Raw genomic sequence first — 27,534 nt, forward strand, 5'->3', positions numbered from 1 at the left:
ACCACGTATCTCCTCCTCCTTTCCTCTCCGGTACTGTTTAAGAAATGCGTGATGTTTGATCTATACAGTTTATTCAGGTTATTCAATTGCATGCTTGTAAACATGATTTATATTTGTACACGTAAGTCCATTTTACATATGAAACTGATGGACTGACGACCTGATAAAGATATATTTTTATTTCTGTGCTGAATTGTATCTAAACATCACTATCTGTTGTTTGTTTGCACCGTTACTGTCAAGTTGAATTTTTGGAGATACGTGTTTTTCATCGGATAGCGACGATATGTGAGTCTAAAATCACAAACTACTTTTCGTTACTCAGTCAGAAATGCAATAAAACCAGCATGCTTCTACGATGGACATCACCGCATGGCATCTGGAACACTTCAATACACCGTCGTCAATAAATACTGCTCATTATTACATCTACAAATGGCAGTTAACTCTGCACTACGCAAAGCAGAAACCATACGTCAACAACGTCCAGAAACGACGCCGACCTGGCCATGTTCGATAAAGAGACGCTTGGGCACCGACTCTTCTTCACTAGTTTAGTGTGGGTGGGGAAGGTCACATGGAGCTTAGCATAAAGTACATACAAAATTTCAGAAAAACATCATATTGCTCGTAATGTTGTAGCATAAAACGCACCAGATATTCCAATAATTATGGTAATGTGCAAGTACAAAGCTCACATACGCTATATGGACAAAAGTATTGGGACACACCTTTTAATTTGTATCTGTTTCAGCCACGACAACTGCTAACAGGTGTAATAAATCAATTACATAAAGGAAATTATATGCTTTGAACTTTGCAGCAACAGTGTAGGGAAGGCCCGGCATGACCGCGCCCCTGTGGACAAAGCAAGATCTATAAAGAGTTCTGACCTCAGCCCCACTCAACAGCTTTGGAATGATTTGGAACATTAACTGAGGTTTTCTTGACCAACATCTCTGCCCAGCCAATACAAATGCTCTTTTGACTGAATGGGCACAAATTCCCACAGACATACTTCAAGTGGCTGTTGATATAGCTGAAAAGATCACAGAAAAGGTCACTTTATTTTAATAGCATTTGTTTTTGCAATGGAATGTCCAACAAGCTCGTGGTCAGGTGTCCAAATACTTTTGGCCATATAGTGTATCACGCTCTCACCATCCTCCCCTCTTCCTAGAATCGACATTCAGGACATGATCTAATAACAACTTCACCGTCCACGTGTTTCATCTCTTCACACCAGTAACCCCCTCGGTCCAACATGAACATGAACGTTAGCACATCAGAGTGAAGATGAGAGAGCTGGAGACCCTGAACGAGAATTAAAAATGTCCGTCTGAGCGCTTTGTTAATTATTACTGCGAAATCAGGCTGTCAGACGCTGGGTTGCCAGATCCTCTTCCTCCTCCTGGTTCTCATTCAGCTCACTGAGGGTCTTCAGGAAGCGAGTCCACTCGTCCTGCCGTGGCACAGCGATCTGCTGCAGAGGAGGAATGGAAGAAATGAATGTATTAGATTTACATCTACGGAACTAAACACGATGGATGAAGTTTCATCATAATTAATATTGTTTTCATGTTTTATCACCGCTTTATCTGGTCAGGGTCATGATGGATCTGATTCACTGGTCACAGTGCAGTAACACATCCCAGCCAATACACCCCATCCCCTCAGACATAGCCAATATTGTCTCTATGTACATGCCTGACTGGCCCATAACTGGGATGTGGAACCCAGCAGTAGTGAACTAGCGTATTTACCGCAGTGGGTCCGATTTACTTGGCATGAGGTAGGAAACACCCCAGACAGGTTTGTTTGTTTGTGTATTAGGATTTTAATGTCATGTTTTACACCTTGGTTACATTCATGACAGGAACGGTAGTTACTCATTACACAAGATTCATCAGTTCACAAGGTTAGTTGTAGCCTAGTGGCCCTTGAGCAAGGCCCCTAACCCTCAATTGCTTAGACTGTATACTGTCACAGTATTGTAAGTTGCTTTGGATAAAAGCGTCTGCTAAATGCCGTAAATGTAAATGTAAATATATCAAACACAGTCATGGACAATTTAGTGTCTCCAATTAACCTCACTTGCACGTCTTTGGACTGTGGGAGGAAACCGGAGCTCCCGGAGGAAACCCACGCAGACATGCAAGGAGAACATGCAAACTCCACACAGAAAGGACCCGGACCGCCCCACCTGGGGATCGAACCCAGGACCTTCTTGCTGTGAGTGCTACCCACTTAGCCACCGTGCTGCCCCCCCAGACAGGTCACCATCAGATGGCAAACACACACATCATCACAGGGCAACTTTAGTCACTCCAATTAACCTGACTGCATGTCTTTGGACTTGTCACCCAAAGAAAACCTACAGACACAGGGAGAACATGCAAACTCCACACTGAAAGGACCACAATAACTCCACCTGGTAATCAAACCCAAAACGTTCTTGCTGTGAGCCACTGTGCTGCCCCTAAATATTTTAATGCTTTTGTATTAGGTGCGGTCAAGTGGAGTCTGACCCCTGGTGACCATGTGTTGTGACCTGGTGTTTCTCCAGACTGTTTTGTCTATTGTTCAGGTCTTCAGCAACATGGGTCCTATGGACCAGGATTCTGTGTTCGTGTGGGTTTTCTTTTAGGTATTCAGATATTTACCACCTTTTAAATCATGCAGAAGGTGGACTGGCTGGTCTAAATTTCACCTAGGTGTTAGTGACTGCATAAGTGAATGTGTGTGTGTGATGTTCTGTCCATTGATTTACTCCTGCAGTCTCCAGGTCTCACCAGACACGACCACTTGTGTCTGTACAGTGCCCGACCTGACCGGTGGCACTGCTGAGACCAGGGTTCAAGTGGTGCGCAAGGCTAACAGACTGCTATGCCAACCGAGCGCCAAAGATTTGTCTGCCCAGAGCTTATGATCGGCTTCTGAAAAGCTTATGACCCCACTGTGTGTGTGTGTGTGTGTGTGTGTGTTCATTTTACCTCTCCTACATCGTAAATGTGCACTCCACCCTCAGAGTCTCCTACAGCGATCTCTCTTCCTGAATTAGCCCAGCGTACCCGGTTCAGCGCCACGTTCCCCTCCACCAACACTGATGCAGAGGGTACCTGAGGGTATATACACACACACACACACACACACACACACACACACACACACAGTAACGTCAAACTACAGAACCACAGAGAGGATGAGAACATGCGTGTGTGTGTGTGAGAGAGAGTGTGTGTGTGTTTCTGAGAGTGTGTGTGTGTACCTCAGTCTCATTGTTGAGGTTCCACAGGTCAAGGTGTCCGACTCCATCAACACAGGCGAACAGGGCGGGGTGCACAGGAGACCACATGACGTCATACACATAATCCGAATTATCCTCGAACGAGTACAGTGGCTTTGTGTTCTACACACACACACACACACACACACGCACGCACACACACACACGAACATTTTTTTAAAAACATTGTAGGCAATGATCCATTGATGTATACAGTCCTGTGCACATTATTATGTGTGTTTGTGTGTGTGTGTGTTACCCTGGTGCTCCACAGTTTGACGGTCCAGTCGAAGGATGACGTGACAAACAGGTGAGAGAAATCTACAGGTCCAGCAGCCATGTGACAGTCCAGTCCTGTGACTGGTCCATGATGTCCTTCAAACATCTCGCTGATCCCAGCTTTACTGCGGAGGTGATGGAAGGTGAATGTTTACTCTTCAAGAAATCACATGTCGATATGTGTTTGAGGGTCTTTATTTTATGCACTACACACTAGACAGGGTATTATTCCTGTGATGTGCCTAGTGTTTCCCAGTGGAACCAGACCTGCCGTGACCCTGACCAGCCAGGATAATGCCATTGATAAAATTTACTAAAAGATTATAAGTATTTGATGATTAATTTTTTCTTTTCATTTTCATGTTTATTGAGGGATTCGAACCCTGGATCACAGCGGTAGTGGGCTAGCATAATTTATTACTGGTGCACCTGAGCGCCCTTATTCAAAATTTTGTTCAAACACATGGAGCAGACCGTGACTCTCCGTATGCAGTATGGCTGTGTGTGAGAATCCACCGCTGGCTGGTGTCAAGACGCGTTCGGCAATCTCACACCTGTGCTGAAGTGTAGGTGATAGTCTGTGGCTCTTCTTGGCCAGTGTGGTCTGGACGTGACCTTAATTACCGTGGTTGTTCTTGGTCTAAGAGAATGTTTGGCATGGTTGAAAACCCCCCGCCACCCACAACACACTTCTTACACGTTCTTAGATATTCTTATACACTGATCAGGCATAACATTATGACCACCTTCCTAATATTGTGTTGGTCTTCCTTTTGCTGCCAAAACAGCCCTGACCTGTCGAGGCACTGTGTATTCTGACACCTTTCTATCAGGACCAGCATGAACTTCTTCAGCAGTCTGAGCTACAGTAGCTCGTCTGTTGGGCCAGCCTTCGCTCCTCACGTGCATCAATGAGCCTTGGCCGCCCATGACCCTGTCTCTGGTTTACCACTGTTCCTTCCTTGGAGCACTTTTGATAGATACTGACCACTGCAGACCGGGAACACCCCACAAGAGCTGCAGCTTTGGAGATGCCATCACAATTTGGCTCGGGCCAAACTCTCTCAGATCCTCACGCTCGCCCATTTTTCCTGCTTCTAACATCAACTCTGAGGATAAAATGTTCACTTGCTGCCTAATATATCCCCCCCACTAACAGGTGCCGTGATGAAGAGATAATCAGTGTTATTCACTTCACCTGTCAGTGCTCATAATGTTATGTCTGGTTGGTGTACATTCTTAAACGTTCTCACCTGCCGTGTCGACATGCTGTGTAGACGGTGCCATCCTCACTGCCCACCACAAAGTTATTCACATCACCAAGAGGGAACGCCATGGAGGTCACAGCCACCGGTTTAGACTGTTTAAACACCAGCTCCAGACTCTCCTACACACACACACATCATCATCATTACCCATTTCCAGAAAAGTTGGGACACTTTGTAAATTAAAAAAATAGAGGAACCTGTGATTTTATATTAAACATCATGATGGTAAAATGGAATTTATATTCATTCAAAATCAAATCCACAAAACAACAGTGTACAAAAAGTCCAGGGGTGTGAAAACGTTTTGAATTCACTGTATATTAGAATGAGCCGATTCATTCACTGATTTCGGAGCATTAAATGCAGAAACAGGAGGAGCTAATGCTGCAAACTGAATCAATAGTGGAATGAAGACAGAGAAGATAAACCAAAATATCACTACCATTCCCAACAACACGACTGGGAATGTTTTACACTTGGTTTTGGGAAGCGGAAAACATTAGTCCCCATTGTGTGTGTTACCTGAGGTGTAGAGAGCATATCCAGGCTCCAGGAGCACATCTTTCCATCAGTAGAGATGCTGATGAGGTTGTGTGCGTTCTGAGTTCCCACTACGCTCACACAGTACACCGGGTGCTACGAACACAGAGACACGTGAGGAATGAGACCGTGTCAGTTAGAACTATACGGCCAGTGAAAGGAAACAAATATTCAACCCCTTTTTACTGAAGTTAGTATGTTGGTGCAAAGCTGCTGTGGTGTAGTTTACTGCTTATTTACTGTGTAATTGTTGTTCCTGCTGCTTTCGCCCCTTTACTTCCCAATGTAGTCATATTCAGTTTCCAAGTGTGAATGCGCTGCTGCTTTCACAACCCCAATCTAATCAAGGAGAGCCAAATAACCATACACCCTTACTGACTCATGTCAAGTCTGCTGCCACTTCTTATCACCTGCTTATCACTGCCCGACCTGCATGCCTCCAGAACCAGGAAGCGTGCAGAGAAAATCATTACTGACCCGTCTCACCCTGGCCATCACCTGTTTCGGTGCCTTCCATCAGGCCGACGCTTCAGTCACATGAAGACCCAAACGACCAGGCTACAGAGAAGCTTTTTTCCAAACTCCATTATGCTCATGAACAATTGAACACTACTGTACTGTTAATGCCCGGGACACTTGCACATCAAAATCTACCTATTTAATTTATGTAATAGCATACACAGGATTTTCACTTTTACTTCCATTTCTTATTTATATATTTATCTATTTTCTATAGTTTTTATATTGCACAAAACTGCACCTTTTTAAAACCACAATGTAAATTGCACATGCTAAATGTTTACAATGTTTTCTATGTTTACAGGTATGAATGTGTGTGTTAAGGAGAGAGTGAGCTGTGTGAATAAGATTGTCTTTACTGTATTTTTCGTGCACTGCAAGCATCTGTGTAACCAAAAACAAATTCCTTGTATGTGTGAGCATACTTGGCCAATAAAGCCTGATTCTGATTCAGTGTTGGGTTCCCACATGGTGCTGCATCTCATGTAAAGCCCCCCCCCCCCCCCCCCCCCTCGCAAATCATGCCAAGAGACGCCGTCCGACCTTCCATACCTCAAATACGGGCAACTGTATTTGTGTGGACGCCCGTCCAGGTCAGCGGCTCTGCTTAAATTCCAACGAGTTTAAACACTCAGCAGTGTCCAATTTTGCTTGAGTGACAGCTGGCTTCTCTTACCTTCCTTGTCATTAGTCTAGATACTTCAGGACTGATTTCTGGTTTTATAAACTGATGAAGGTCTAGAAGATGACCGACTCAATCAGCAGCAATAGATGAGCGATCGTCTCTGACTTAACATCTACAAGGTGAAGCAACTAGGTAGGAGTGTCCAATAGAGTGGACAGTGAGTGGACACGGTATTTAAAAACTCCAGCAGCGCTGCTGTGTCTGATCCACTCATACCAGCACAACACACACTAACACACCACCACCATGTCAGTGTCACTGCAGTGCTGAGAATGGTCCACCACCTAAATAATACCTGCTCTGTGGTGGTCCTGGGAGAGTCCTGACCATTGAAGAACAGCATTTAAGGAGGCTAACTAAGCATGCGGAGAAGCAGATGGACTACAGTCAGTAATTGTAGAACTACAAAGTGCTTCTATATGGTAAGTGGAGCTGATAAAATGGACAGTGAGTGTAGAAACAAGGAGGTGGTTTTAATGTTATGGCTGATCGGTGTATATAAAAAAAAAAAAAAAAAAGAATGGATGTGTGTTAGTGTGATGGTTTACCGTGTGTGCTGAAGCAGACAGTGGTGTTCTCTGCACTGGTGTACGTTTGTTACTGCGATTGTCCCACAGCACAATCTGTCCTGAGTACGTCCCCCCAACCACAAGATTGGGGTGGAACTGTGCAAACGCTGCTGACATCACTGCAGACTGGAGACAGAGTGAGAGAGAGAGAGAGAATAAGAAAGCGAGGCAGGAAGACACTCGTATCTTTAATAGCACTTGGTTGGCACGGTAGTCTTTTATGCCAATCTGGGTTCAAGTCTCAGTGGTGCTACAAACTTAGCTGGGCACTCTACAGACAGAGCTGCCATTGCAGTAGCGATTCCTTGGAGTATACAGTCGCTTGTTTCTCCATGAAACTGCTGGCTGGTGAAAATAAGAACCTGTTGTTGTCACACATGCTTAAAGAGACGTGTGCAAGTCTGGTTTTCACAGCCAGCATGGACGCTGTGTATGAGGCGGAGGTGGACAGTGCCATACGGGGTCATTTGAGAGGTTTCCCCCTTTGTTGCCTAATCTTGTCATTTCCAATTTATTGTTGTTTTTGAAATCACCTTCTGCTTGCAGATTAATATGGCTGCTAAATCCTGTTACGCAGCCTTCATGACACATGCACAGCACAAGCCAGCTGCTGCTTATTCACCAGCCAGTGATGAAGCTTCACACAGAGCTTTATCGTGCATGCATCATGATAATCTCCACTGGATAATCCCCCCACTGCTCAATCACTGCCACAGCCAGTCATAGCCAGGATAACTTTAAACAATGACAGACAGGGGTCTCTTTGGTTGTGTTTGGTGCCCACCTGACAGTGGAAGACAAACTCGGGCGTGGTCTTCTTATACTTCATATTCCACACCAGAACAACACCATCCGGCTCATGAGGAGCTTCTTCATTACTGCTGTACGATGCCACCAACAACTCGGGGTACTGAGGGAGAGACAAACAGGAAGGTGGAGACCAATCAGAATCCAAATCCAACTAAATACTGACTTGATGGATTAATAAAACGCAGATGACTGTGAGAGAATGATGACTGACTGTGAGAGAATGATGACTGACTGTGAGAGAATGATGACTGACTGACTAACTGTGTAACAGAATGATAACTGATTAATTAACTAAGTAACTGACTAATTAACTAAGTAAATAACCTACCAGCTGTCTGACTGTCTGAAAAAATTTTAATTGGCTGACAGTGTGTAGAAGCAGACCTGAGGTGACCAGTCCAGACAGGTGACCACTCTGTGTTTGGACCAGCGCTCATCTGTAAATTGTCTGTTCAGAGAGAGCTTGGTACCAGCCTGGGTTTCCCTGAAACACACAGACGACATTTTTATTGGATGGATAAAGGTTAACAGAAGAAAGATAATAAAGTTGAGTAGAAGATCTGATCTCAGTCTTCTCGGAACTCTAGTTAAAATAACAGCTATAGGTAATGCAAGTTGCAAACTTGCTTTTTTTGTGGAAAAAAATAACCCATAAAAATGAATCCAGCTGTTTTTGTCGTATTTCTGTCCAAACATGGATTCCAGTCGTCCCCTGTTAAACTAGTCCAGACAAGGTTTTAGCCCGGACCTGGATCTAATCTAAGTCCCACATCACACCCTGCGCTCACCCCTCCTTATCCTGCAGGTCCCGGCCGCTGTAGTCGAAGCAGACGTCCTGCTCGGAGAGAGCTCGCTCCACAATACGAGAGCTGTGATCGAAGAACGTCTGGAAGTCCTCCGAGTGCAGGATCTGCTGTTTCTCCTCCTCCGTCAGCTCGTGAGGGGGCGCTAGAGAGAAGATGCATATCAGGTAAACTACATGTTAGAGCAGAGGTGTCAAATTCAATCACAGAGAGGGTCAAAGTTAAAAACCAGGACTATGTCGAGGGTCAAACAGGGTCAACGTTTATTAAACAGGATATTGGATAAAGTGCAAAAGGAAAATATACAGTGGACCCTTGAGTTACGAACGGTTTACCATACGAACATTTCGGGTTACGAACGATCTTTTTCAGCTTTACGTATGAACAAATTTCGGATCACGAACCGAAATTCGCAAAACACGTGATGTCACGAACAAGTCCAACCGTCTCTCTCTCTCTCTCTCTCTCTATATACAGTGTATCACAAAAGTGAGTACACCCCTCACATTTCTGCAAATATTTCATTATATCTTTTCATGGGACAACACTATAGACATGAAACTTGGATATAACTTAGAGTAGTCAGTGTACAGCTTGTATAGCAGTGTAGATTTACTGTCTTCTGAAAATAACTCAACACACAGCCATTAATGTCTAAATAGCTGGCAACATAAGTGAGTACACCCCACAGTGAACATGTCCAAATTGTGCCCAAATATGTCGTTGTCCCTCCCTGGTGTCATGTGTCAAGGTCCCAGGTGTAAATGGGGAGCAGGGCTGTTAAATTTGGTGTTTTGGGTACAATTCTCTCATACTGGCCACTGGATATTCAACATGGCACCTCCTGGCAAAGAACTCTCTGAGGATGTGAGAAATATAATTGTTGCTCTCCACAAAGATGGCCTGGGCTATAAGAAGATTGCTAACACCCTGAAACTGAGCTACAGCATGGTGGCCAAGGTCATACAGCGGTTTTCCAGGACAGGTTCCACTCGGAACAGGCTTCGCCAGGGTCGACCAAAGAAGTTGAGTCCACGTGTTCGGCGTCATATCCAGAGGTTGGCTTTAAAAAATAGACACATGAGTGCTGCCAGCATTGCTGCAGAGGTTGAAGACGTGAGAGGTCAGCCTGTCAGTGCTCAGACCATACGCCGCACACTGCATCAACTCGGTCTGCATGGTCGTCATCCCAGAAGGAAGCTGACGCACAAGAAAGCCCGCAAACAGTTTGCTGAAGACAAGCAGTCCAAGAACATGGATTACTGGAATGCCCTGTGGTCTGACGAGACCAAGATAAACTTGTTTGGCTCAGATGGTGTCCAGCATGTGTGGCGGCGCCCTGGTGAGAAGTACCAAGACAACTGTATCTTGCCTACAGTCAAGCATGGTGGTGGTAGCATCATGGTCTTGGGCTGCATGAGTGTTGCTGGCACTGGGGAGCTGCAGTTCATTGAGGGAAACATGAATTCCAACATGTACTGTGACATTCTGAAAGAGAGCATGATCCCCTCCCTTCGAAAACTGGGCCTCATGGCAGTTTCCCAACAGGATAACGACCCCAAACACAACCTCCAAGATGACAACTGCCTTGCTGAGGAAGCTGAAGGTAAAGGTGATGGACTAAACCCAATTGAGCACCTGTGGCGCATCCTCAAGTGGAAGGTGGAGGAGTTCAAGGTGTCTAACATCCACCAGCTCCGTGATGTCATCATGGAGGAGTGGAAGAGGATTCCAGTAGCAACCTGTGCAGCTCTGGTGAATTCCATGCCCAGGAGGGTTAAGGCAGTGCTGGATAATAATGGTGGTCACACAAAATATTGACACTTTGGGCACAATTTGGACATGTTCACTGTGGGGTGTACTCACTTATGTTGCCAGCCATTTAGACATTAATGGCTGTGTGTTCAGTTATTTTCAGAAGACAGTAAATCTACACTGCTATACAAGCTGTACACTGACTACTCTAAGTTATATCCAAGTTTCATGTCTATAGTGTTGTCCCATGAAAAGATATAATAAAATATTTGCAGAAATGTGAGGGGTGTACTCACTTTTGTGATACACTGTATATATACAGGGGTTGGACAAAATAACTGAAACACCTGGTTTTAAACCACAATAATTTATAAGTATGGTGTAGGGCCTCCTTTTGCGGCCAATACAGCGTCAATTCGTCTTGGAAATGACATATACAAGTCCTGCACAGTGGTCAGAGGGATTATAAGCCATTCTTCTTGCAGGATAGTGGCCAGGTCACTACGTGATGCTGGTGGAGGAAAATGTTTCCTGACTCGCTTCTCCAAAACACCCCAAAGTGGCTCAATAATATTTAGATCTGGTGACTGTGCAGGCCATGGGAGATGTTCAACTTCACTTTCATGTTCATCAAACCAATCTTTCACCAGTCTTGCTGTGTGTATTGGTGCATTGTCATCCTGATACACGGCACCGCCATTGGATGCACATGGTCCTCCAGAATGGTTCGGTAGTCCTTGGCAGTGACGCGCCCATCTAGCACAAGTATCGGGCCAAGGGAATGCCATGATATGGCAGCCCAAACCATCACTGATCCACCCCCATACTTCACTCTGGGCATGCAACAGTCTGGGTGGTACGCTTCTTTGGGGCTTCTCCACACCGTAACTCTCCCGGATGTGGGGAAAACAGTAAAGGTGGACTCATCAGAGAACAATACATGTTTCACATTGTCCACAGCCCAAGATTTGCGCTCCTTGCACCATTGAAACCGACGTTTGGCATCGGCACGAGTGACCAAAGGTTTGGCTATAGCAGCCCGGCCGTGTATATCGACCCTGTGGAGCTCCCGACGGACAGTTCTGGTGGAAACAGGAGAGTTGAGGTGCACATTTAATTCTGCCGTGATTTGGGCAGCCGTGGTTTTATGTTTTTTGGATACAATCCGGGTTAGCACCCGAACATCCCTTTCAGACAGCTTCCTCTTGCGTCCACAGTTAATCCTGTTGGATGTGGTTTGTCCTTCTTGGTGGTATGCTGACATTACCCTGGATACCGTGGCTCTTGATACATCACAAAGACTTGCTGTCTTGGTCACAGATGCGCCAGCAAGACGTGTACCAACAATTTGTCCTCTTTTGAACTCAAAACCATAATGTTGTGTGCATTGCAATATTTTGAGCAAAACTGTGCTCTTACCCTGCTAATTGAACCTTCACACTCTGCTCTTACTGGTGTGTGCAATTAATGAAGATTGGCCACCAGACTGGTCCAATTTAGCCATGAAACCTACCACACTAAAATGACAGGTGTTTCAGTTATTTTGTCCAACCCCTGTATATATATATATATATATATATATATATATATATATATACAGTGTATCACAAAAGTGAGTACACCCCTCACATTTCTGCAGATATTTAAGTATATCTTTTCATGGGACAACACTGACAAAATGACACTTTGACACAATGAAAAGTAGTCTGTGTGCAGCTTATATAACAGTGTAAATTTATTCTTCCCTCAAAATAACTCAATATACAGCCATTAATGTCTAAACCACCGGCAACAAAAGTGAGTACACCCCTTAGTGAAAGTTCCTGAAGTGTCAATATTTTGTGTGGCCACCATTATTTCCCAGAACTGCCTTAACTCTCCTGGGCATGGAGTTTACCAGAGCTTCACAGGTTGCCACTGGAATGCTTTTCCACTCCTCCATGACGACATCACGGAGCTGGCGGATTTTCGAGACTTTGCGCTCCTCCACCTTCCGCTTGAGGATGCCCCAAAGATGTTCTATTGGGTTTAGGTCTGGAGACATGATTGGCCAGTCCATCACCTTTACCCTCAGCCTCTTCAATAAAGCAGTGGTCGTCTTAGAGGTGTGTTTGGGGTCATTATCATGCTGGAACACTGCCCTGCGACCCAGTTTCCGGAGGGAGGGGAACATGCTCTGCTTCAGTATTTCACAGTACATATTGGAGTTCATGTGTCCCTCAATGAAATGTAACTCCCCAACACCTGCTGCACTCATGCAGCCCCAGACCATGGCATTCCCACCACCATGCTTGACTGTAGGCATGACACACTTATCTTTGTACTCCTCACCTGATTGCCGCCACACATGCTCGAGACCATCTGAACCAAACAAATTAATCTTGGTCTCATCAGACCATAGGACATGGTTCCAGTAATCCATGTCCTTTGTTGACATGTCTTCAGCAAACTGTTTGCGGGCTTTCTTGTGTAGAGACTTCAGAAGAGGCTTCCTTCTGGGGTGACAGCCATGCAGACCAATTTGATGTAGTGTGCGGCGTATGGTCTGAGCACTGACAGGCTGACCCCCCACCTTTTCAATCTCTGCAGCAATGCTGACAGCACTCCTGCGCCTATCTTTCAAAGACAGCAGTTGGATGTGACGCTGAGCACGTGCACTCAGCTTCTTTGGACGACCAACGCGAGGTCTGTTCTGAGTGGACCCTGCTCTTTTAAAACGCTGGATGATCTTGGCCACTGTGCTGCAGCTCAGTTTCAGGGTGTTGGCAGTCTTCTTGTAGCCTTGGCCATCTTCATGTAGCGCAACAATTCGTCTTTTAAGATCCTCAGAGAGTTCTTTGCCATGAGGTGCCATGTTGGAACTTTCAGTGACCAGTATGAGAGAGTGTGAGAGCTGTACTACTAAATTGAACACACCTGCTCCCTATGCACACCTGAGACCTAGTAACACTAACAAATCACATGACATTTTGGAGGGAAAATGACAAGCAGTGCTCAATTTGGACATTTAGGGGTGTAGTCTCTTAGGGGTGTACTCACTTTTGTTGCCGGTGGTTTAGACATTAATGGCTGTATATTGAGTTATTTTGAGGGAAGAATAAATTTACACTGTTATATAAGCTGCACACAGACTACTTTTCATTGTGTCAAAGTGTCATTTTGTCAGTGTTGTCCCATGAAAAGATATACTTAAATATCTGCAGAAATGTGAGGGGTGTACTCACTTTTGTGATACACTGTATATATATATATATATATATATATATATATATATATATATACAGTGAGTGAACATTCAGACAGCGGACGGTGTTTCCTTTATATTTTGTAAAATTCTATATTAAAATGTCCCCAAAGAATGTGCAGAAAAAGTGCAGTGGTGAGAAAAAAAAAAAACTATTACTATTTGTTGTATAATTAATCATTCCAGTAGGTGTCACTGTGTATCAGACAGTGAGTGAGAGAGAAGAAGGAAATCGGCTCAGTAAAGTATTCTTTCTTTCGTGCAATTACACCTACAAAATACAACACTACTGAAATAAAGAAGAAATAATAGAGAAATATGAGAGTTATTGTTGTTTGTGGTAGATACATTTTATTAAAAAAAAAAGAAGGAAATGTATTATGGTGTATGATACAGCACACGTACTGTACTGAAATGTGATGTGTGTGTTTATGTACAGTACTACTGTGTATTGTTGTTTATTATTGTTTATTACAGGAATGTCTATTCTATAATTTAAGATTTAAGGAAAAATATAATTGTATTTATAACAAAAAAGAGCATTTAAGACATTAGAAAGGTTAGGTAAGGGGGGTTTGGGAGGTCTGGCACGGATTAATTCTGTTTACATTATTTCTTATGGGAAAAATAGGTTTAACTAACGAACATTTTGACTTAAGAACAACCCTTCGAAACCAATTACATTCGTAAGTCAAGGGTCCACTGTATCCTTTGGCCGTCGGCCATCGTAAACCATCAGCCGTCCTAAACCAGAAGTCAGTGTGGGTGCACTGAGGAATGGGCATGTTTAAATTGGAAGAAAGAGCACAGAAATGGCCAAAAGTATGTGGGCACCCTTTTTTATATCTTATATACAGGTATGTAAAATCAGTTATATAGAGTAAAATATGCTTCTAACTTTTTGCCAACAGTTTGGGGAACACTATTTCCTCTTCCAGCATGACATCCTGTTCCCATGTGCTCAAAGTGAGGTCTATAAGGACATGAGTCCTGACTTCACTTTTGAGATAAGCTGAAAAATTAATTGGAAGTCAGGCCTTCTGGTCCGACCATGGCCTCTTTTGACTGAACGGGTTTAAATTCCCACAGACACTTTCCAAAATCTTCAGGCAACTCTATATTAATGCCCATGAAATTAATGCCAAGGAACATCCAAAAACACTCGTGGACATGTGTCCACATACTTTTGGCATACATTTTGGATGCCAGCTAGGTCACAATGTGAGCTTACCCTCCTCTTCCTCTTTTTGAGGTTCATTTTCCTGTGACGGTTCCAGAGCAGCCTGAGTCACCGCAGAATCATCGTCCTCGTTGTCGTCTTCAGCTGAGAGGAACACGAGGGTTACTTTATTTACATGCATAGAGAAGGGATGAGGGAGGGGGGGGTAGAGAGGGGTGTGTGGGACGTACCATCTTTAGGCTGAGTGGTGGTGGGGGTCTGAGTCTCTCTAGAGTAGGACACCAGCTCTCGAGGAGGGAAGTCCACCTGAGTCACTTTAGCCATGCCGAGTCTCAGCGCACCTCGTCTGATAGTCAAAACAACACACATCTATAAGGCACCTGTCTTACATGTACACTATATAAACAAAAGTATTGGAACACCACTTCAAATGATTGAATTTGTGTGTTTCAGCCACAATAATTGCTAACAGGTTATAATCAACTGTATAAAGGAAATTAGGGAAGGCTTTTTCCTGTTCCAGAATGACTGTGTCCCTGTGAGCCCTGACCTCAGCCCCACTGAACAGCTTTGAAATTAATTGGAACATTAACTGAGGCTTTCTTGACCAACATCAGTGCCCAGCCATACAAATGCTCTTCTGACTGAATGGGCTCAAATTCTCACAGACATACTTCAGTCTTATTAGAAGCCTTATGAGAAGAGTGATTATTTTAATACAATTTTGTTTTGAAATGGAGTGTTTAACAAGCTCATTGTCAGGTGTCCAAATACTTTTGGCTATATAGTGTACATTTATTGGTCATTTTATGAGCTACACTTACCATTCAGATGTAGATATACAATCACTGACTATAGCTCATATGTCGGTCTGTCTGTTTTTCACCTTCCTTCACCTCATTTGTCAACTGCAAGAGCTCCTATCAGGACCCATCCTCAGTACTGCAATGTTACACTATACATGGTAGTGTGTATTGTACTGGTATGTGTGTAGTGGGTGCAGCAGTGCTGTTGGGATCTTTAACAAACATTGTACACGAAAAAGAAAATAGCTCTAGTCTCTAACTATTGTATTTGTTCTGGTTTGTGCTGGTCTCTGACCATCATCTGTTGTGTTTTGAACAATCTTATTCTAATTGTTGCTGGTCACTAAGCATCATGTGTTGTGTTTTGAACATGTTTGTGCTGTTTTGTAATGGTCATTTACCATTATGTGTTGTGTTTTGAACATGTTTTTGCTGGTTTTCAAAGTTGCTGACCAGGATTTGTTGTGTTTTGAACATGTTTTTGCTGGTTTTGTTCTAATCACTGGCCATCATGTGTTGTGTTTTGAACCTTATGCTGGTCATCAGCCAGTTGTTTTAGACCAGCAGTGACTAGTTTAAACCAGCAACTGAGCAGTATCTGGCAGCAGAAGGCAGCTACCACTGCTGTGTTTTAGTTGTCGTTTTATTTGGATTGGATTATTTGGATTAGGATCAGGTGGGTTAGAATATCTGAGGATGTTAGAGAAATAGAAAGTGTTAGAGGAAGTGGATGAGATCAGTACCCATGCTGAGAATCTGAATGCAGCAGGAGGGTAGAGGGGTCAGAGTCCCAATGAAGAGTCCTGTTATAAACACACACACACACACACACACACACACACACAAGCAAGCATGCAAACAGCCAAAGGACAGAGTGTTAGAACAGCAGTCATAATGAGTTTTGCTCGCACATATGAAGGCGTATTTTTTCAGGTATTTTTTCAGCTCAGCACACCACTTTCAAGAACATAAAAACCTAGCGATGGTGCAGCTAACTCCCCAATGCAGAGAGCTAGGTTCGAATCTCAGCCTCACTGGTAGAGGCACCAGCACGAAAAATGTGTATGCATAGTGTACACCGCAGTCTGGTCGGTGGTCATGCTGAGAGCCAGTGAGGGTGTCATGCAAGTGGCAGGGGTCGCTAGAATGCACATGGGGAATTTATTTTATCCAAAATCGGTCCTGTGCAAAAACAGGTATAAACCATATGGTAAAACACTCACCGGATGCCTGAACTAGAACAGAACTCTGAAATAACATTTCTAAAGATGTTCTGAAGGTTTGATGGTTGTGGAATCTTCACATCCTCTACCCGGATTTTACCATCCACTTAGCTGTTGTGCATTTGTATTATTTAATAATCAGCTGTTGAGAAATGGGCCGTCTGTTCATACGTCACTTTTGGAATCAGAAGTGAACGGATACCAGCACCCAGGTGGCGCAGCGGGATATTCCGCTAGCACACCAGCACCGAGATTCAGAACTCCTCGGTTCAAAACTCGGTGTTGCCACCGGTCGGCTGGGCGCCATCTAGTGGGCATAATTGACAGTGTCTGCAGCAGACACGGTTCTGCTAGGGCGGGGTGAGCAGACTATGTGGGTGGGGTCTTCATGCTGTGTAAGGACCCTGATTGGCAGATAGAGAGGCGTCTGTGCAGAGTGCACGGGTGAAAAGGGGTTCCGTTAAGGGCTGCGCGCGGGTCGGAGGAGGCGTGAGCAGCAATATACCCACCTCGACTGCAATCAGGGATCCACCAGCAGCGGAAGACAAATTGATTACACAAAATTGGGGAGAAAATGCAGAAATAAATAGAAGAAAAAAAAGAAGTGAACTGATACCAAATCAAAGCAAAACCGAACTGTTAATCCACCTGCTGGCTGCAGAACTCATACTACTGGCCATCATCAATTTACCATCAGCTTCACTTTGGATATGAAGAATCTAACAAATAAACGTTGAAACAAACACTCGTTTCTTCATCTTACAGGAATAGTTAATGGTGACTACAACAAACTGGCCTTCATGATCACCAACAATTCATCACAAAATACACACATCAAGAACCAAACCTGAGCCAGAATCAGGAAGCAGGAAAAAGTCTGTGTGATTAATAATTCAGTAGCTGAACTTTAGTACATACCTGGGTCCAGTGGCACCGTCTCCCGAATCCTGGCTGCCAGTCTCACTGCCCACTGATTTGGCAGAGGGGGACATGGGAGGGGGGACTAGATAATGAAACAAACACGTATCCTCTGTTACTACCTTCAGAGGCTCGACTGCTCTCACATACACACGTCCATTTAAACCGGGGAGGGACAAAAACCATACGTTCACAGTAAATAAGAACACAGAGCAGGGGAACAGAACAGGGGAAAATGGAACAGAGGAAAAGAATGGGTGAACAGCACAAAAGAACCGCACAAGGAAACAGGACAAGGGAACAGGACAAGGGAACAGAATCAGAGAACAGAACAAGGGAACAGGACAAATGTAACAGAACAAGGGAACAGAACAAGGGAACAGGACAAATGTAACAGAACAAGGGAACAGAACAAGGGAACAGAACAAGGGAACAGGACAAATGTAACAGAACAAGGGAACAGAACAAGGGAACAGGACAAATGTAACAGAACAAGGGAACAGAACAAGGGAACAGGACAAATGTAACAGAACAAGGGAACAGAACAAGGGAACAGAACAAGGGAACAGGACAAATGTAACAGAACAAGGGAACAGAACAAGGGAACAGAATCAGAGAACAGAACAAGGGAACAGAACAAGGGAACAGAATCAGAGAAAAGAACAAGGGAACAGGACAAATGTAACAGAACAAGGGAACAGAACAAGGGAACAGAATCAGAGAACAGAACAAGGGAACAGGACAAATGTAACAGAACAAGGGAACAGAACAAGGGAACAGAATCAGAGAACAGAACAAGGGAACAGGACAAATGTAACAGAACAAGGGAACAGAACAAGGGAACAGAATCAGAGAACAGGACAAAGGTAACAGAACAAGGGAACAGAACAAGGGAACAGAGCAAGGGAACAGAATCAGAAAACAGAACAAGGGAACAGAACAGGGAAACAGAACAAGGGAACAGAACAAGGGAACAGGACAAGGGAACAGAACAAGGGAACAGGACAAGGGAACAGAACAAGGGAACAGGACAAGGCAACAGAACAAGGGAACAGGACAAGGGAACAGAACAAGGGAACAGGACAAGGGAACAGAACAAGGGAACAGGACAAGGGAACAGGACAAGGGAACAGGACAAGGGAACAGAACAAGGGAACAGGACAAGGGAACAGAACAGGGAAACAGAACAAGGGAACAGGACAAAGGTAACAGAACAAGGGAACAGAACAAGGGAACAGAATCAGAGAACAGAACAAGGGAACAGGACAAGGGAACAGGACAAGGGAACAGAACAAGGGAACACAATCAGAGAACAGAACAAGGGAACAGGACAAGGGAACAGAACAAGGGAACAGAATAAGAGAACAGAACAAGGGAACAGAACAAGGGAACAGAACAAGGGAACAGAATCAGAGAACAGAACAAGGGAACAGAACAAGGGAACATAATCAGAGAACAGAACAAGGGAACAGGACAAGGGAACAGAACAAGGGAACAGAATCAGAGAACAGGACAAGGGAACAGGACAAGGGAACAGAACAGGGAAACAGAACAAGGGAACAGGACAAGGGAACAGTGAAACAAATCAGGGTTATAAAACAGGGGAGGATTGTGGCAGAGACCCAGAAAAAGCCGGAGGGAAGAGGAATGGATGAGAAAAAAAACAAAAGACGTGTTGTTTAAAAGTCATGCAGGATTCAGATGGAAGTTAAAAATAAAAGTTCATTCCAAACAGAAAAGCATTCAAATCAGCATTAAAAGAAATGAGAAGAGTTGCAGTGTGGTGCTACATGACCAGGGACTACACCCATGTCGGAGGGTCTAGATGCTAGTCTCTGCTTGACCAGCGAGGGTTAGGCTTGCCCAACACCTTTATCACCCTTAAAACTGCTTGCAGGATGTTTAACAGGTGAGACTGAAAATAAACAGGTTCTAAAATATACTATTAATTCTTCCCATCAGTGGAATAAAACTGCTTATAATCAGACAGTTTGCTTATCACACTGCTCGTTAAGAACTTCACTCCAAAAAATTTAATCTGTTTCTTATCAGCCATGTACTTACACCTTTAGATGCTTTAGATGACCCTACATTACAGTCTCTGCAATCATTTTCGCAAGTTCGTCCACCATCACATTGCTATACACTGATCAGCCATAACATTAAAACCACCTCCTTGTTTCTACACTCACTGTCCATTTTATCAGCTCCACTTACCATATAGAAGCACTTTGTCGTTCTACAATTACTGACTGTAGTCCATCTGTTTCTCTGCATGCTTTGTTAGCCCCCTTTCATGCTGTTCTTCAATGGTCAGGACCCCCACAGGACCCCCACAGAGCAGGTATTATTTGGGTGGTGGATCATTCTCAGCACTGCAGTGACACTGACATGGTGGTGGTGTGTTAGTGTGTGTTGTGCTGGTATGAGTGGATCAGACACAGCAGCGCTGCTGGAGTTTTTAAACACCTCACTGTCACTGCTGGACTGAGAATAGTCCACCAACCAAAAACATCCAGCCAACAGCGCCCCGTGGGCAGCATCCTGTGACCACTGATGAAGTTCTTAAAGATGACCGACTCAAACAGCAGCAATAGATGAGCGATCGTCTCTGACTTTACATCTACAAGGTGGACCGACTAGGTAGGAGTGTCTGATAGAGTGGACACGGTATTTAAAAACTCCAGCAGTGCTGCTGTGTCTGATCCACTCATACCAGCACAACACACACTAACACACCACCACCATGTCAGTGTCACTGCAGTGCTGAGAATGATCCACCACCTAAATAATACCTGCTCTGTGGTGGTCCTGTGGGGGTACAGTCAGTACTTGTAGAACTACAAAGTGCTTCTATATGGTAAGTGAAGCTGATAAAATGGACAGTGAGTGTAGAAACAAGGAGGTGGTTTTAATGTTATGGCTGATCGGTGTATTTCACTGTTACTTAAATATTTTAAATATTTGATTAGTCTGTAGATAAAACATCATCACCAAATATTTGGGGATCGTCTTGTTGTTCTGTGTGCTTCACTTTAATCCAATTTCATCTTTCCTTACAACTGTGACTAAGTGCCGTCCAAGGAATTGAGGGCTAGGGGCCTTGCTTTAGTGCCCAACAGACTGGAACCAACAATCTTCCGATTACTCGTCCAGTACCCTGATCATCGAGCTACCACTTCTCTCATATTCAGGTTATATAGGTGTTGGATAACTTTGGGCTCAATGTCTTTTAATATGACAAATATGTAAAAAAACATACAAGGGTGGAAATACCTTTCACACCACTGTACAACATAGTGCATCTATTTAAAATAAGGGCTATTTAAAATAACTCATGACACTCTTCCCAGAATGCTTCAGTAGAATCATACCCATGGCAGGATCAGTGATGCCCATGCTCTGCAGCAGAGCCTCCGTCTCCCTCCTCTTCCTCTCCAGATCCGAATCATCCTGTGGTGGAGAAGCATCATCCCTCCGCCCTTCAGTCTACAGACAGGACAGGAGGGTCAGGGTTCAATTCTGTGTTCACATGGACGTTGTATACATGAGAAATACTGTCCACATAAATTCTGATATTTTGAAATGTCTTACAAGTGACCATAAAGCTTCGACTTTCACCCCTGTTGTTCTGAATGTCAATGAATGAAAACAAAACATGAAAAAGAGGGTGACTAAAAGGTACAAGGTAGAACATAAATATAATCAGCCTAAACAATAAAATCAGCAGCTGAAGGCTCTCAACTTCAAATCTCAGCTCTGCTATCAGCCGACCAGGCGCCTACACAGACACACGGTTGTCTGTTGTCTGTAGGGGGAAAGACAATGACTGAAACAGGGTTCCTCAGCGATGGTGTGTGATTTCTGCTGACCGACTGAAACGCCTGCACAATGAACTGAAACTAGTTTTTGAAAAGGAAATGATTAAAGATCCATATAATAAACGACTTATTTAAACAGACGTCCAAACACACACGATCAGACTCACTTCTTTCTTCTTACGTTCCTCCTCTTTTCTTTTCTTCTCCTCTCTGATTTGAGCCAGTCGCTGTTTCTTTCTCTCCAGCTCAGCCTTCAGCTCACTTTTATCAGACATGATGTACAAACTAAAAACAGAGATTAATAATGATAATAATAATAATCAAAATAATATAATGATAATTTATTTTATATAAATTTCATATTTTATTCAAATTAAAATTTTATTTTATTTTTGCAAATAAGTAAAACAAATGGGGTCTTTATTTCAGAATAATAGTAATATTTCAGAATAACAATAATAATAAAATTAATATAATGATAATAATAACAACAATAATGAGATGATACTATAATAATAATAATAACAGTATAATAGTATAATAATAATAATAGTTAAATGATAACAATACAAGTATAATAATAATAATAAAATAATAATTAGACAATGATAATGATAATAATAATAATTATAGTTAAATGATGCCGATACAAGTATAATAATAATAATAAAACTAATAATAATTAGACGATGATAATGATAATAATAATAATAATAGTTAAATGATGATGATACAAGTATAATAATAATAATATAGACAAATATAATAATAATCTTAATGTGTAATTTTAATGACTACACTTTGTCGATGTTTATTATTTATTTTATATAAATTTCATATTCAATTAAAATTTTATTTTATTTTTGCAATTAAGTAAAACAAATGGGGTCTTTATTTCAGAATTATTGTAATATTTCAGAATAACAACAATAATGAGATGATACTATAATAAAAATAATAATAACAATAATAATAATAATAATAATAATAATAATTAGACGATGGTGATGATAATAGTAATAATAACAGTAAAATGACGATACAAGCAGTACTATAATAATAATAATAATAATAATAATGTGTTGTTTTAATGACTAAGCTTTCCTTTAAATTTCCATTTTTATTTTTGCAATTAAGTAAAACAAATGGGGTCTTTATTTCATAATAATAGTAATATTTCAGAATAATAATATTAATAAAAATAATATTATGATAATAATAACAGTATAATAGTATAATAATAATAATAATAATAATTAGACTGATGATAATAATAGTAAAAAGATGACTAAACTAGCAGTAATATAATAATAATGCTAAAATAGACAAATATAATAATCTTAAATGTTTAATTTTAATGATTATGCTTTGTCAATGTTTATTATTTATTTCAATAATAATAATATAATGATAATAACAGTATTATAATAATAATAGTAAAATGATGACGATACAAGCAGTAATATGATAATAATAATAACAATAATAATAAAATAGACAATATAATAATAATTTTAATGTTTAATTTTTATGAAAATGCTTTGTCGATGTTTATTATATAAATGTCCTATTTTATTTACATTTCTATTTTTATTTTTGCAAATGAGTAACGCAAATGTGCTCTTTATTGGTCCGTGTACCTTTGGTAATTCGTTTTCCACTTTAATTCCCAAAGTTGAAAGACAAGAAAACGGGGCGTTATTCGTTTTTCGTTTTAAGATCAAAAATCAAATAACAAATAAGCAGAAATTGAAAAACGGGTCGTATTTTAATTTTCCAAAATCCACATTTTTTATCAGTTCAACCAGAAATAAAAGTGCGAGCGCGTGCACGTGCTGAGGTGAGTATACATGCATTTATACATTCATATAAAGTGTAAATCAGGTACAAGTGTTGAGAAGACGGAGCAGAAAGTTATAATAACGTTACACCGCGTCCCCTGTTCTGACTTTTGTGTCTGTCGTACTTTTTCCTGCCCTTGTAATTCACACAAGAACTGTTTATCCTAAAAAAAAATAGCGGGCTATTCTAAGAAAAAAGAATGCTGCATTATTTTTTACATTATTATTATTATTATTACCGTATAGGACCCAGTTCTGTAATACAGGCAGAACTAATCGTACATGTCACATGGTGGTAAATTCGGTTCATTTTATGGACTCGGGTTAGTCTGAGTCACTCAGTGATGTGATTCGGTTCACTTGAGTCACTTGTACTGACATCTTGATTGCGATTGATTTACTGCATGAAAATACATCCAAATATCACTTATCTTCCGTGCACTCAGAGCCGGTGCCAATCAGAGGACTCATAGGATCCGGGTTAATTGAGATCTCGGACTCGTGATTCCTGATTCAGTACGAAGATTCGAATCCTTAACCGAGGCGATTCAATATTTCTTGTTCTCGGCCAGTAAACATCCAAAAATTAATAAAATTGCACGAACTAACTCTGCAGTGAACAAGGAGCAACAACAATCAAATATATTTCAAAAAGTTATGTGGTAAATAATAGGCAGAACACTGATTAAAAAGAAGCATTAGATGTAATAGCTTCACCGTGACATGTACGAAAATCAAATAACAAATAAGCCTGTATTACGGTAATAGAACAGGGGACGCGGTGTAATGTTATTATGACTTTGTGCTCCGTCTTCTCAACACTTGTACCTGATTTACACTTTATATGAAGCATGTATACTCACCTCAGCACGTGCACGCGCTCGCACTTTTATTTCTGGTTGAACTGATGAAAAATGTTGATTTTGGAAAATTAAAATACGACCCGTTTTTCAATTTCTGCTTATTTGTTATTTGATTTTTGATCTTAAAACAAAAAACGAATAACGCCCCGTTTTCTTGTTTTTCAAACTTTGGGATTTGAGATGAAAAACGAATTGCCAAAGGTACACGGACCGAGCGCGTGCACGTGCTGAGGTGCGTGTACACGCTTCATATAAAGTGTAAATCAGGTACAAGTGTTGAGAAGACGGAGCAAAAAGTTATAATAACGTTACACCGCGTCCCCTGTTATATTACCGTAATACAGGCAATACCGTAATACAGGCTTATTTGTTATTTGATTTTCGTACATGTCACGGTGAAGCTATTACAACATCTAATGCTTCTTTTTAATCAGTGTTCTGCCTATTATTTACCACATAACTTTTAGAAATATATTTGATTGTTGTTGCTCCTTGTTCACTGCAGAGTTAGTTCGTGCAATTTTATAAATTTTTGGATGTTTATTGGCCGAGAACAAGAAATATTGAATCGCCTCGGTTAAGGATTCGAATCTTCGTACTGAATCAGGAATCACGAGTCCGAGATCTCAATGAACCCGGATCCTATGAGTCCTCTGATTGGCCCTGGCTCTGAGTGCACGGAAGATAAGTGATATTTGGATGCATTTTCATGCAGTAAATCAATCTCAATCAAGATGGCAGTACAAGTGACTCAAGTGAACCGAATCACATTACTGAGTGACTCAGACTAACCCGAGTCCATAAAATGAACCGAATTTACCACCACTATGTGACATGTACGATTAGTTATGCCTGTATTACAGAACTGAGTCCTATACGGTAATAATAATAGTAATAGGATAAATAGTTCTTGTGTGAATAACAAGGGCAGGAAAAAGTACAGCAGACACAAAAGTCAGAACAGGGGACGCGGTGTAACGTTATTGTAACTTTGTGCTCCGTCTTCTCAACACTTGTACCTGATTTACACTTTATATGAAGCGTGTACACGCACCTCAGCACGTGCACGCGCTCGCTCTTTTATTTCTGGTTGAACTGATGAAAAATGTTGATTTTGGAAAATTAAAATACGACCCGTTTTTCAATTTCTGCTTATTTGTGATTTGATTTTTGATCTTAAAACGAAACACGAATAACGCCCCGTTTTCCCGTTTTTCAGTATTGGTTTTTGAAACGAAAAACAAAAAACGACCCGTTTTCTTGTTTTTCAACTTTGGGATTTAAAGTGAAAAACGAATTACCAAAGGTACACGGACCTTTATTACAGAATAATAGTAATATTTTAAAATAATGTGTATATTTATTTCTATATAAACTCTTTACTTGCAGGTTAAATATTTATAAAGTGGATCAGAGACAATAATGCCGAGCGCCACTTCCGGTATGACGTGGTTACAGTCCGCACCCTGCCGGTGATGTGATGATTTCTAACAATAATAAATACTAAATAAAACACGATCTATTCATCAGATTTAATAACTATACATACAGAAAAGTGCGTTTACTGCATACATGTTTATTAATATTACATTCTGTATGTAGGTAAGATGTGATTCTAGCTGTAGTGATGTACCCGAGAGAACTGCAGTATAATAACATTATTATTATTATCATCCATTATACTACATCAGAAACCCAAACACAATAAATCAGTTTATTCTATTCACAATATGGAATATATTTAATGTAAGATAAAAGTATTCGACCCAACACAAACTCATCAGTCCATCAGAACTGTTTTCTACTTGTTTGTATAGAAGTGAATCTGTATGAATGTATATTAATCATATAGATACATTAAAAACACAACACACACATCTGATCAGTTCAGCCACAACACAGAACAATCAGACTAAATGATCGGATTCTGTTCAGCTTCAGTAACATGAATGGAAAGACCAAACCCAGGTCCATCGAGCCGGGCATCATCCCAAACCAATCCATTACACTCCACAGTGCATCACCTGTTAGAACAGTTACTGTATTACAGATGTACTTACGGTGGGAGGAACGCGGTCCGGGTGCAGTTTCTTCAGGATTATTGCTGAGTTCGATGGTAAATAAGAAACCGAACCCCTGTCGGTTGGTGTAACAGGATACAGCATAGGAGAGAGATGGCGACCGGCAGGATTTACTGCTTATCACTTACACATAACACACAGCAGAGGGCGCAGCGTCACCTACAATCACATGTAATCACATTGTCATCTACCATCACATACAGTCATCTACCATCATACCATCACATACAGTAGTCATCTACCATCATACCATCACATACAGTCATCTACCATCATACCATCACATACAGTAGTCATCTACCATCATACCATCACATACAGTCATCTACCATAACATACAGTCATCTAACATCACATACATTCACATACTGTCACTTACAATCACACAGTCACCTACCATCACATACAGTCATCTATTATCACATACAGTCATCTAACATCACATACAGTCATCTACCATCACATACAGTCATCTATTATCACAGTCATCTACCATCACATAGTCATCAATTATCACAGTCATCTACCATCACATTCAGTCATCTAACATCACATACATTCACATATTGTCACTTACAATCACAGTCACCTACAATCACATACAGTCATCTACCATCACATTCAGTCATCTAACATCACATAGTCATCTATTATTACATAGTCATCTAACATTACATACAGTCATCTAACATCACATACAGTCATCTAACATCACATACATTCACATACTGTCACTTACAATCACAGTCACCTACAATCACATACAGTCATCTACCATCACATTCAGTCATCTAACATCACATACAGTCATCTATTATCACATAGTCATCTACCATCACATACAGTCATCTAACATATCATAGTCATCTAACATCACATACAGTCATCTATTATCACAGTCATCTACCATCACATACAGTCAACTATTATCACATGCAATCACATTGTCACCTACAGTCAGTCACCTATTAATCACATACAGTAACACACAGTCACCTACAATCACATGTAATCACATTCAGTCATTTAACATCACATACAGT

General features: G+C 41.6%; 1 protein-coding gene across 2 annotated transcripts; it reads right to left on the reverse strand.

The window, feature by feature from the left end:
• Positions 1–720: 720 nt before the first annotated feature.
• Positions 721–26,557, reverse strand: dync1i2b (dynein, cytoplasmic 1, intermediate chain 2b). Of its 2 annotated transcripts, XM_062997278.1 has the most exons (17): positions 26,471–26,557; positions 21,874–21,991; positions 21,260–21,374; positions 17,886–17,970; positions 16,488–16,547; positions 15,169–15,284; positions 14,990–15,082; positions 8,745–8,904; positions 8,341–8,440; positions 7,931–8,056; positions 7,126–7,272; positions 5,356–5,469; positions 4,819–4,952; positions 3,546–3,690; positions 3,269–3,409; positions 2,994–3,119; positions 721–1,483 (listed from the first exon to the last, which is right to left on the reverse strand). In XM_062997278.1, the coding sequence occupies exons 2-17, from the start codon at positions 21,979–21,981 to the stop codon at positions 1,370–1,372; spliced, it is 1,884 nt and encodes a 627-aa protein (XP_062853348.1). In that variant the 5' UTR covers positions 21,982–21,991; positions 26,471–26,557; the 3' UTR covers positions 721–1,369. The 2 variants fall into 2 exon arrangements, with proteins under 2 accessions (XP_062853348.1, XP_062853349.1); XM_062997279.1 differs by lacking the exon at positions 16,488–16,547.
• Positions 26,558–27,534: the final 977 nt, after the last annotated feature.

The sequence above is a fragment of the Trichomycterus rosablanca genome, chromosome 6 (genome assembly GCF_030014385.1).
Source record: "Trichomycterus rosablanca isolate fTriRos1 chromosome 6, fTriRos1.hap1, whole genome shotgun sequence".
Lineage (NCBI taxonomy): Eukaryota > Metazoa > Chordata > Actinopteri > Siluriformes > Trichomycteridae > Trichomycterus > Trichomycterus rosablanca.

Excerpts from the sequence above, each read along its gene's own strand:
- dync1i2b (XM_062997278.1), bottom strand. The coding sequence starts at position 21,981 with ATGTCTGATAAAAGTGAGCTGAAGGCTGAGCTGGAGAGAAAGAAACAG. Across the intron at positions 21,375-21,873 it reads AGGAACGTAAGAAGAAAGAA|ACTGAAGGGCGGAGGGATGA; the intron begins GTGAGTCTGATC and ends TCCTGTCTGTAG. Across the intron at positions 8,905-14,989 it reads TCAAAAAGAGGAAGAGGAGG|CGCCCCCTCACGAGCTGACG; the intron begins GTAAGCTCACAT and ends TCTTCTCTCTAG.